The 13,037-nt window shown below is 43.4% G+C and overlaps 1 protein-coding gene across 5 annotated transcripts in view; it reads right to left on the bottom strand.

The window, feature by feature from the left end:
- Positions 1-13,037, bottom strand: part of CAMSAP1 (calmodulin regulated spectrin associated protein 1) — a 53,016-nt gene that overhangs the window by 38,063 nt on the left and 1,916 nt on the right. For 4 of the 5 annotated variants that reach the window (XM_075015778.1, XM_075015782.1, XM_075015780.1 and 1 more), the window contains exons 1-2: positions 7,038-7,274; positions 6,133-6,295 (exon numbers count right to left, since the gene is read on the bottom strand). In XM_075015778.1, coding sequence (XP_074871879.1) covers positions 6,133-6,295 — 163 coding nt within the window. In that variant the 5' untranslated portion in view covers positions 7,038-7,274. Of the gene's footprint in view, positions 1-6,132; positions 6,296-7,037; positions 7,275-13,037 lie in introns of those variants that run through there. The other variant, XM_075015779.1, reaches the window with a different exon arrangement.

Below are 13,037 nucleotides of genomic sequence, written 5' to 3'. Positions count from 1 at the left end.
TCTAAAATTTCTTATCTAGCTCAAGGTTTGCCCAGCAGTTTGAGAGACAATCACAAATTGATCTTTGCTGTATTTTCTATACAAAGACCATTATAGCCTACACCTGAATGATTATGACAAAGCCAAGATAGAGCGCTTAAATTATCCCAGCTACATCTTAAAGACAATAGTATACAAGGATCTTGCATGTAGAACTCTCTCATCAACTTTCTGCTTTTCCACATAGAAAGTTTCATTTCATAAGCCCAACTGATCTTCAAGTATGAGAAAAAGATTGACTAACTTTTGATGGGGTGCATCTACACTAGGAACTAACTTCGAAGTTAGACATAACATTGAAGTAGCTAGCAGACAGTCTACACACATTTTCCCTTACTTCAAAGTTAACTCTGAAGTCCTTACTCCATTCCTGGGAATGGAGTAGTGCCCTACTTCAAAGTAGGGTGTGTGCAGATACTCTACTTTGAAGTTGCTTACTCCAAAGTTGTACTTCAAAGTAAGCAACTTGGAAGTTATTTTTGTAGTGTAGACACACCCATGGTGTGTTCATTTTACTTAAGAATTAGGTTTTCATTGCTACAGTTTATTCAATTTTTCCCCAACCATTTCTTTCAACTTTACCAAACGTCAGTGTATAAATTTATCCGAATTATCATGGCTAATCTCTTACCATTAATAAAGGTTGGACCACTGTAACCTGGGACTCTCTGGTCCAGTGTCATCCATGGTCCAGCACCAGGATGGCCAACGCGCGATCTTGAGCCGCATGCAGCTCTTTGAGCCACTAAATGTGGCTCTTCCTCAGCACCACACACGGGGAGTGCAGTCTGCTGCTCCATGCACGCACCTGAGTGCTTGGTGAGAGAAACATGGCACAAGGGGCAGAGGCAGCAGCTGCTCCAGTAGGAGTTGCTGGCATGGAATTAGAATGGGAGGTGGAGCCGGGGGTGCCTGGCTCCAAGGGAGGGTGAGGGCGTTGAGCCACGTATTACATATATTTTTAGATATCTAAAGTATAAAAAAAAATATAATGCATGTCTCTTTGCACTCCATCCACTGCTATTTTGGCTCTTCATCTCTGACTGGTTGGCCACCCCTGGTCCAGCAGGACCACACGTTTCTGGAACAGTCCCAGCAGCAGGGTGGCCAGCATTCAGGAACATAGGCAATGGTCGGTGGCCAGCAAGGGAGGAATGATCTCCCCTTGCCTGATAATTTCTCTTGTTTGGGACCAGTCAGATCCATTTATATGTTAATATGAAAAATGTAAGTAACCTGGAACCATAAGCACATTGTTAACCTAGTAATCCTATCATTATTTGCCCTCCTTCCCTTATTATATTTACTTATTAGGAATTGTCAATGTATGATAATGTGTGATACAAGGGTTTGATTTTCAAAGTACAGTAACTGGTTCATTTACTGAGCACATCAGGATGCAGAACCTGTTTTGGGTCAGGGCCACTGGTCCACAGGAAGAAAAATCACACACTCCTCACCGACATGGTCCCCAACTGAAAAACAAAACAAATAAAAAGAGACACACCCCTTATTCCCCTCACACACCTGGAAAGTTGGGGTGAGAGTCAAGAGGGGGGTACAGGAGTGGTCTAGGTGTGCAGTATTAGGTAACGGGGGAGCTTACCTGTGCAACACCCCAGGATGCATGTGGCTCTGTACTCCTCCCCCCACGGCTTCTAGGCACTGCCCTCCATCGCTCTGACTAGCTGGAATTCTGGCCAGAGTAGTGCGATAAAGCCTCTAGGCAGTGCTGCTGTTCCCCTCCCCTTTCCCTGGCTGCTGGGGGTGGGGGGGGAAATGGCACCAACCAGCAGTGGTGCCATCCAGAGCTGCTTCCTGCCCTCCATCCCCTGGCAGAGCTTGTGGGCTGCATCTGGTCCAGGCTTGCCTGACTCCACCCTGTAAGGCTTGGGGCTCCACATCCCGCCACCTGCCATGGCTGGATTCTGGGAAGCGGTGCACCAAGCCTTGCAGTCTGGACCCAGACAAGCCAAAGTCTGCATCTGGCCCAGGGGCTGGTGGGGTTTCCCAACTCTGAAGTAGATCATTCTGGTGTAAACTGAAGGTTCCTGGTGCACTTTAAAATGCACCAGCAAGGACTACACAGCCCAGTGATTGCACAGCACAGCACTGTGCTTTAGAAATCACAGCTGTGTTGTGCATGTTACACCATCACGTGGACAAGACCTAAAATTATGCTCTTTGGGGCAGGGTTGATGTTTTCCTGCATCGCTCTAAATCACCAGCAAAGTGGTGTCAATTTTCAGCGAGACCCTTGTATGCTATCCTAACATACATCATAACACAAATAATTATGTGGTACATTTGGGCTGAGGTAACAAAAAGAATGTTCAATTCAGGTCAAACAATCTTTTGATTCACTGAATTACACCTACGCAAGGCATCCTTTAGGACTGTCACCAGAAACCAATCTACACATTTGTACACAGGCATGTGCATTTATTCACAGAACTACTGAACCAAAATCCTGGCTTCTTGCAGGCAGTGCTCCCCAAATGCGAGCCAGAGAGAGAACAGGGACAACTGCAATATGAGAAATGCTGTGCTTCACAGACCCATCCCTTACTCAGTTTCCAATTTTCACTGTGGGATGCAGCTAGGAGACAGGCTGTTAGAAAGAGGAGGGTCAGCAATGCAGAAACCATCCATATAGGTCAACTCCTTCCTCTGCAGAAAGGAGAGTCCTTTATCCACAAATGCTTCAGATGCATAAAGTCGGGGAAAATGAAGCTCCTGTTGGTAGTAGTAGTGCTACTGTAGCACCTATGCTGCTATGATCTGTGGCCACCTAACCCCCTCCATTTAAGGAGAATAGTGAAAGGAAAACTCAAGAACAGATCCATCACAAAAATCACTTGCCCATTTTCACGAGAGGGTGTAATCTAGGATCCAGGAATACTTCAATATCGAGGCACAAAGATGCAGCTGAACTCCAAATGATCTGTCATGCACCCAAAGTTATCGTTTTCTTCTAGAAGTACTATTTTAGCAAGCACTGCAAACTTAGATGATGAGAAACACTTCAAACACACACACTCTGCAATATATACTGGAAAATAAAGAAACTGATATTTGTGAGCAGCGTGCTGACAAACGATATAATTAGTACTGGAATCCACAATTTTCAATCCTGAAAAAAAATAAAATGGGTTTAAATTTTTACTCACGTGAATGAAATTCAGCATCTGGATTTGCAAGATCAGAAAAAGTCAGAAAAACATTCACCTTAATACTCACATTTAAACAAAAATGAAAGAAGTCTACTGAGTGATTTCAGGCTCATTAAAAATTGTTAGTAAGCTACAAAAAACCCTATCTATTTCGTCCACCAAACTGACCAAAACTGCTGTGAAAAATATACTGCATATACAAATAAGGTCAGCACAATACAAATCACAATGAAATTATCTTGACTTCTCTAAACCTCCCCTCAGAAACCTACTGAGTAATAGCAGTATCCAAAAGACTCATATCAATTATAGTTGAGTAACCTACAAATACTCAGTTTTAAAGGATATTAAATTGAGAGAGACATCTGAAACTACCACGTTTAATAACCCTCCCACAGAAGTGTGGTAAAAAACATATCTGTCCCTGGATCAAAGATTTGGCATCCTGTACAGTAAACCCTTAATTGAACAGATCCCGATTTAATGGACTTGAGGAATAACAGATGCTGCGTACCAGGCCCTCCCCCTCTAAATAAATGCCTGCTCTGACTCACCACAGTCACCACCACTGGAGCCACCAGGGCTGGAGGAGCTGACACCATGGCTGGGGCCACAGGAGCCACAGCACTGAGCATGCCGAGAGCCGCAGCAGGTGGAAGAAGCCAAACTGTTGTGCAGCTCCTCTCCCGGTAATTGGGAGAAGGAGATGGAGGTGTGAGGAGAAGAAGGCGGCAGAGGTGGGGAACAGGACAGCAGTGAGTGATGGGCTGGGAAAGTCAATGCATTGTCTTACAGTATAACCATTCGGATTTAATGGTCTTTCGGCATTGACACCCCTTCCTCCCATTAGTCCATTTAATCAAGGGTTTACTGTATTTCAGACTATAAGTTTCTATTTTAAATGCTAGTTATAATTCTGTGAAAAATTATCTTCAATCTTCATCATATTCTGGAGAGACCACAACAAAATGTTATTTAATTTCACTCAGATCCACATCCTACTAACATTTCTGCACATGCTCAACTTTAAACACAACAACTGGTCCCATTGAAACCATACACCAGCAACAACAATTTAAGTCCTGGCACTTAACAATGTTTGATCCAAGCAGGTCTAAATGACAGTGGGGGGGGGGGGAAAAATTCCAGCAGCCACAGGAGTCTTCTCCATATAAATATTTCCACCACATCTATCATTAGAAATGATGTATGATTTGTAATGAAAGTAAGGTTTTTTTGGCAAAGTTTTAGTGTAGAAAAAGGCCATTTAATGATTTAACAATAGCTAGTTCTCTAACCGGTATACACTACAAATTTAGCAGACTGATGCAGGATTAAGGCATAAGCACAGATCCCTGAGACTACAAAATCCTACAGAGATTAATGCCGATGTAAACATAAGGCAGTCACTCATCCTTCCTCTGTACTGCAGGATTCATGCTAGAGGATCCTCAGGCAGGATAAGGTCCTTCTTTTGAAACAAAGCCAAAATATAAACAATGAACCTTTGTAATTTGCAAAGCATGTTTTATTTCTGCTCACTAAAAATGTCTTTAATGAGGCACTACAAACAACTAAAGCACTTTAAGTATATTCATGTAGGACAATGCCTGCTTAGTTTTCATGAGTATCCAATTATTAGCAGTGGTAGCAGTAGTCAACATTTATGTTACATCAACACCCCACAGACTGCATCAGAGGCTTTTTGTTCATATAATCATCCTACTGTTATTTTACTCTTAACTCCTCTAATAAATGCAATAACTTTACACTCTGTAGAAAGGAAAATACGTTTTAAATTAACAAAATCACCCCCCACACACACTTTTCTCTATAATGTAGAAAAATGCAATAGTGACAGAAAATACTGACAGCTCTGAACACACATGGGGAAGCAATATTCTTGTTCACAACAATCTAAAATATTTAAATTGCAGCAATGTACTGTTTTGACCAGCCCTGCCACAAAATAAACTAGTGTTAATCCAGTAAGCACATTAGTTTGGCAATCAGAGTCAGATTAACAGGGCTAGTTACTTTTCCAAAATAAGATTTTACATGTTTTGTATTATAGTTTGTTTAAAGACAAATATTCTCTCATGTTTATATCCAGCATAGATATCTATGATCAAATGTTAACAAGCAAAAATTCACAATACACAAGCAGTTGCATTTCAATGAAAAAAAAAAATCAGTAGATACAGATGCCTATGAAAGTACTGTAAGGTTCCAATACGTTGCACTATTGCCATGGGAAAATTCTTTGGCTTGTAATGATTTCTAACTTAGAACAGTTTTTAGAATGTACCTTCCCATCCTTTATCAGAGGCTACCTCCTCCCCATATTCTGGAATATAGGTAAATGCACTTGTCACTCAAATTATATTTGTTAAAATTTTTGGAGGGGAAAAAAAAAAGGAATAGTCTGCTAATACTTATATGGTGATTCATAAATGAAGGAGCTTCTTTTATTTTAAAGTTCACACCACAATCTGCGAAAAACAGCATCAAAATTCCAGCACCAATCTGCCAAAATGACTAGACCTGGAATCACAATAAAGCCTTCCGGGATGACAAAATCTGAAGGTTTGCAGGTATACCGAACAATTCTGTTTAGGAAAACCCTCTTCACTAAAAACTGTATGATTTCACACATTTGGTAAAGCAAATCCTTCACAGGGACAGTAGATAGCGTTCACTGTCAGGTTTCCTGATAATAAGAATAAACTGGAGTTTTTGCTTTATTCCCATTAGATGCACCATGAAACACTGAATTATTACAAGGGACTAGGACTGACACATTACTGATAATGAAAACAAAGGTGATTTAAGCCTGATTTAATTACTTGTGGGATGGCAGGGGAGATGAAAAGGGCAAGAATAAAGACAAGAACGACTGCTGGATGAAAGTGATTTTTACCTATTCCATAGGCTTTAGCACAGATCCATTGTAGATTAGCAGCTATTTTCGCTCTGGCTGAATCATAGAGCTCCAAAGGGACAATCTCGACTGCACTATCTGTCAGGGAATCCATTTTTCTTCTGGAGCTATCTCCAACAGCACAAACATCAACATCCACCATCTAAAACAAAAACAACACTCCAGTTTCCATTGCGTTTAAGACACACCAACAACACAGAATAAGCTTAGCGGCCTGAAGGGAGCATTCAACCCCATCACGCTGGGCACAACGCTGTAGATGGAACAACACAGGCCTTAAACCCTGGAAAGATTTGCAGGCGCTTGACCTACCTGACAATTTAAAATTCACCCAGGGCTCAAAGCCAGGGCCAGCCCAGCTTCTTTTTTGTTTAAGCCTCACATTTCTGTTTTGCTTTTAAATAATAATAATAATAATAATAATAATAAAAAGCCCTTGGCAGTTGTTATCCAGCCACGGCCACAGGCGCAAATCCCATTCGCATCCCAGCCGTTTAGATAAAGAAAAGCTAAGACTCAACCTCCAGCTCTCCCCAGGTACCTGGTAACTGCCTAACAACACAAGCGGGTCCCAAGCTGGTGCTGCACGCTGGTCCCGGCGCCGGGCTCGCTGCCCCCAGGAGTCTCCTGGGCTGGGCTGGACTGGGCGGGGGAGGGTGGGACAGGCCGGGGGCAGCACCTCAGCCTCCTGGCACTAAGAGGCCGAGATTTCTCGCCTGCCCCCCAGCACGCTGCTGAGGTGCCGCCTCCATCGCCCACACGCCCGCGGGCAGGGATGGGGCAGGGCCCAGGGATGCAGGAGACACGGGCTCGCGACCCACCTTGCAGCCCGCCCTCTCCCGCCCCCTCGCGGCCTGTAGGCCCAGCCGCCCCCGCCCACCTACCTCGCAGGGCTACGGCTGCTTCATGCCTCGGCCGCGCCCGGGCCCAGGCTGAGCGCGCCGGCTAAGCGGAGGCTAAGAGGCCGGGTCCCGCCGCGCCGCTCGCACAGGGGTAAGGAGCCGCCGTTAGCTCGCAGCTGGCTGGCGCGCGCGCGCGCGCCCTAAGCACCGACCCCCCTCCAGACAGCGCGCGCGGCCGGCCGCCGGCTCGCGAGGAAAAGGGGCGGGGGCGAGGCTGGCTCGCGCCCGCGCCGGGAGAAAAGGAGCAGAACCGGCGCTCGCGCTCTAGCTCTCGCGTGGGCAGCCGCCCCTCCTTTTGTGCACTGCGCAGGCGCGAGGGCTGGAGTTTGTCATTGGTTCTTTCGTCTTCCCGAGCAACCGTTCCCTGGTGATGAGCGAGGAGGTGTATGTGAAGACCTGTCCAGGCCTAAGCTGGCCGTACAGGCCGCCCTGCTGAGCGGTGGGGCGCATGGGTGGTGGTTGCTGACTGCCCACCTCTGCCAGGTGCCCCAGGCCAGAGGAGCCCTGGAAGGAGGCTCAGGTCTCTGTCCTTTCCGGGCTGGATCCTCGCAGGTGCCGTTGGTTAGGCATCTCTGCTGCAGCCTTGGACCCAAAGCCCTAGCATCCCTATCCCAAGCAGTAGCTTGCAGCACTGGTGCTGTGCGCGCACTGCTGCAGGGATGGAGGTGCTCATAAGGCACTTGGTTCTGAGAATATTTCGTCCCTAAAACTTAATTTGTGACTGTGTCCAGGCTGGAGTGCAGCCTCTGCGCATGTTGCCTACTCAGTGTTTGGTGTTTAAATTAAAGCCTTGGCTCCTTCTCTGGGACGCGAAAGGCAAGTGGCTGTAGCTCTCCTGGTGGCTGAGGAAAGCTGGAAACTGTGACTCCTACCGGCTCACAACCCAGAACACAAATAAAGCATTTTATTTGGTTTTGAATATCATGATTCTCAAGCCAACCTAATGATTTCTGGAAATAGCCTCATGATTTTTGAATACTTAAGGTTGGTAATACAGTTCTGTGTTTTTTTAACACCTCTATAGCCAATAATTATGTCGAAATCCAGCAGGAAACTAAAGTGGGTTCACAAATTATGTTGAAGTGCTCATTTTGTGCCCGTGGTCCTGTCTATATTTTCATAATAAATCTGTGACTCAGGCCCCAGCTTTGCAATCAGTTCTGTTAGCACTCTGTTTGGATTGTACCTGGGCTCAACTGGATCCATTCTGGTAGATCCAACTGCAGGATCAGCTTCAAAAATGACTTGTGTGCTGGAATTCCAACCAAGTCACAGAGAGCCTACTGTGTGCTTGGGCACTGCTACAAAAGGCCTTCTATATTCAAGCATCTCCACATATACTATCATACGCTTTTCAGATGAAAAGGATATGTTTCCAAGATGTCTGTTTCTGAAAGTTTTGATGATTGGTTTGCCAAGTGAGCCTAAAAATACTACTAGATGATTAATCCCACTGAAGTAAAATCAGAGACCTAATTGCAGGTTCATAGTCTCTTGTCTTTCACAGAACACAGAGAGCTACTGGAATTATCAGATTCTTTATAATATTTTTCTTCATCAGGTTATTTACCCAGAATAGTGTTTTCTTATTTTACTGATTTGGATGTGCCATGTCATATACAGGTGAAACCTCTCTAGTCGTGGCACTCTCTCATCTGGCAACATCTATAATCCAACATGATTTTAATTAGCCAAACAGCCAGTTATCATAGGTGTGGCCAAGTTTCCAGTGGCTCCATAAAGTTGGTTTACAGCCACTACTCCTGGCTCTCAGTGTTCTGTGCTGTTATTTATCTCTAATTTACCCCTACATGTCTTCTAAGAGCCCAACAAGCAGTAGCAGTGCTGGTACTGCTGCTAGACAATATGTTCACCTGAGCATGAATTTCCATGACAAAGCCATGGATGTAGGGGAGTAATGTTTGACAAGTGGAATCTTCTGTCTAGTCCTATAGGTGCAGTTTGGTTTCTTGTACTATGAATTAGAATAAAAGAAAATGAAACTAGCAGCACGGAACTGGAAAAATCCTGCAAGATCTTGCAAACATTGTTACAGCCTGGGCACGGCTATAGAAACACATGGTTTGATCTACAAAGTAACCACATGTGATTTACTGATTACGCCTTGGGCCTTTTGCTAGCATGGATAGAAAATACATTCTCTCATTGCTTTACAAAAATATGGAGTGGTAAATAGTGTTTTCACTTCTTACACTAAAATTATCATGGTATTATTTTACAGTAGTGTAAGTTTTTAGGCAGCATAGACAGGTAAAAAAATAACCCTTGCTTGCCCTGAGAAGCTTACCAAGGGACAGATCCTTGAATTCACATGGAGCCCTGCTGAAATCAGTAGGGTTCTGAGTACATAGGCAGTTTATGAGAGCAGGGCCCAAGATTCATATTCTGGTCTGGCTATGGTCTGAAGAAGTGGGTCTGTCCCACGAAAGCTCACCCAATAAACTATTTTGCTAGTCTTTAAAGTGCTACTTGACTGATTTTTTTTTTTTGCAGCACTTAAGTAAGTCTACTCACTTGATGAGCTCCACTGGTGTCCATTGGGCTACTCACATGAGTAAATTTACACACAGGATTAGATATTTACCAGTTTAGGCCCTTAATAAGTATGTACAGGATATTAAAGGTACTAACTAAGGATAATTTCTAAACTTTGTACAATTTCAAGGGGAGACAGGGTTGCTCTTTTGTAGATCTAGTATGTATCTGGCCAAAATTCCACAATTAAGTGTTTATAGCTGATTAAGAGTATTTTAGTGTGCCGGATTTTCTGTTCTCTGTTTGCAGAGTAGAATTGCTCCAGAAAAGCTTAAAGTAAATTGAGTATCCTTAGACAATTCCACATTTAAAAAAAAAAATTGAGATCAGAATGGAGAGCATTGAACTTCATATCATCAAGAAGTGTGTGTCTCAACTACAGAAGTGATCTCAGTCAAACTATAACTCTATATGCAAGATCAGGTAACAAAACCTGATACATTCACTGCACGTTGTGGTTGATGGGTAGCATATGTAAAATGAGTTGGTGTTTTCAGTCTATTTCATGCAGGATAGTTTTGTGATGTTGCCATCACTCTTGTTGCTAGGTTAAGAATTAAGGATGTGACCTAACTCACAATAGAAATCAATGAGAATGTTTCCATTTTCTTAAGTGAGTACTGGATTGGACCCTAAGCATGCTGTAGAAGCAGAATTATCCTCTGGCCACAGAGAGGATGGCTATGGGGTGGGATTAAGGGATGTTTTGCATGGGAAGGAGGAACTGCTGCTGCACTTACTGTATCTATTTCATTGGAAAACAGAGGTCTCTAGTGCCCAATTCCCCAATCAAGCACAGAAGTCACTCAAGAGTTACAAAGCATATTTTAAAAATTTGAAAAATTATCTATAAGAAGCAAAGTGTAGCTGAGCCAAACCCCAAGCATGTTGGTGGATAAACCATTGCAGAGTTTTGGCTTAAGTCTACAAAAACTGAAGCTATGGAAGGGTCTAACAATGAGCATAAGAAGTTTGTCCAGTTATACAAGCATGACCAATACTTTAAGCTGTATTATGGGAGATAACTTATTTGCATGTCCATTTACTCTAATATTACTTTGTACTCAACTACATTTTTTACCCTTGCTGTCTTCCACTCCTGATGCAAAATGTATTGTGTGGTTATAATAGTATCTTGTAACCACCTAACTTAGGGGACTTGTGTTCCACTATGGAAACAAAAATTGATGCTTATATAAGCAAGCTCTGGATCTGATGATTAATTGGCTTGTCAAACATTCAACCCTGCCGGATGTTCTGGTAATGCTGGCATTCTCAAAACCACATAAGTGATTAAAAGCCTGTATTTAAAATGGGAGGGATATCAGCGAGTTGTTAGACGTGTTTATTTTTGCTATGAGACAGTTAATAACTATCCCCTGTGCTGTAGCATTCAATAGTAGCAAGAGTTATTATTCACATATGAACTGCTCCTGCGCTTGATTTAAGACGCCGTTGCTGAAAAGCGTTTGTTTATTGTTTTTTTGATATGAGATCATTTTCCTTGATTTCTTTAGCATTTGTCAGAGTAGGTGTATATATGCACCTAGAACTGTTGTGCAACTCATTTTTGTTCAGTACTCTGAAATAATTATCTAGAGTATGCTACCTTTGTATCAAATTGTGGCACCTCTCCCGATGATATTCTAGACTGAAAGGCTGTAACAATGTTATTCATTCCCTCGTCTTTTGGGAAGAATGATTACAATATTAGGCTAGACTAGAGGGATTTGTTGGCAGAAGTTTTTGTCAGAGGATATCTTCTGGCAAAACTTCTGACGACAGATCACAGCCAGACTGCAAAGTGGATGGACAGAGTGATCTGCTCTGTCAACAGAGAGCATCTGGACTGCCCAGACACTCTATCAGCAAAACAGCCAACCAGAAGCACAGCAGAGGGGGTTGCCTGGTGTCCCAGAAGCCCTTTCTGTTGATAGAAGGCCCAACAGAACATCCTGACTGGCTTTTTGTTGACAGATCTCTCTACATTCTTCCTCATGGTGAGCAGGGTACAGCTGTTGACAAAAGTGCTGCATTCGGTCGACTTACTGTCAACAGAACACCCTTGGGAATCTGGACACTCCCTAGGTTGTCAACAAAATAGCAGTTTTGCCAATAAAACCCTCTAGTCTCGACAAAGCTTTTCTTTCTGGAGTTTTGGGTTTGTTTGTTTTTTTTAAAAAACACATACCAGTTTGGCTCACCCAATGGGCAAAAATATCAACCTATACCAGCTCAGTGAGGTAAATTCACAATGCAACAAATTGGTGTTTCTGCCACATTGCGACCATCTTCAATATTTTGTCATATACATCATGCATCTGCAGAGACAGGGGGATCTGACCCCACTCACTCTTGGCAATCTCATTAGTGAAGCCAGGAACTGAGTAGGCAATGGGGTACTAAAATTCCCTCAGCACTACACCAGAGCCTTTCAACCAGAGATGAGGCGTATTGGTGTGAGATGATACAGAAAGTTCACATTGCCACACATTGTCCAGCATTTGCTTTACGGCTAAGCTGAAGAGTCCAGAGGCTCAAGCTGTCAATTATGCAACTTCCATCCACATTAACATCACAAAAATGGGCAGGGAGAATTCGTGACTTGAGACTTCTGTCACACTGTATAACTCTGGCTAGTAAAGTTAGAAATTGTGCCACATCCAGTTCACCACCTCATAAGAGCACCCTGCCCTCATTCAGGTTTTTTTGGTTTTTGAATTATTGTTATACTGAGGCTATGCCATTTAATGGGGACAGAACACTGGTCTGTACTCAGAAGTCCTAGATTCTGCTCCTGGCTCTGCTTTCCAATCCAGTCATTGATATTGCACAAGTTGTCTCTCTGTGCCCATTTTCCCCTTGGTACAACTGGGATAATATTGACAGTTTTTCTCTCAGTTCTTCACCAGAATCTGAAGAAGGGGATCTTTCCCACAAAAGCTCACTACCTAATAAATTATGCTGTTAGTCTTTAAGCTGCCAAGAAACTGTTTGCTTTGTTTTGCAAAGATGCAGACTAACATGGCTACCTCTCTGAGAACAGTTATCACATGAAGTTCTCTAAGTACTTCCTCAAAAGTGAGTGTTGGTACCCGCCCCCCATTTTAGGAATCAGGGATAATAAGGAATCCAAAGAAAGAGCCAGACATAGGTCAAGTTGGGAAGCTTTTTCCCCTCCCATCCCCCTCAAAAATGGTCCATAATATAGCAAGGTTTTCCATACCCAGTGTAAGGTATAAAGGTTGGTTTCCTTCTGGCAGTTTGGCCCCAAAGCAAACAAGGAGAAAGCACCTTTTGTTCTCTCATATTCCAGCTCTCCCTTCCCTCCTGCAGGTTTATAACCCACATCCTTCAGGGAGTCAGCCATCTGCCGCTGGTTTGGTTCAATAGCATTTCCATGGGAGTACCTGCCATTCCTCTTAT

This window comes from Carettochelys insculpta, chromosome 21 (assembly GCF_033958435.1).
Source record: "Carettochelys insculpta isolate YL-2023 chromosome 21, ASM3395843v1, whole genome shotgun sequence".
Classification (NCBI taxonomy): Eukaryota; Metazoa; Chordata; order Testudines; family Carettochelyidae; genus Carettochelys; species Carettochelys insculpta.
This window is presented reverse-complemented; position numbering and strand designations above follow the sequence as displayed.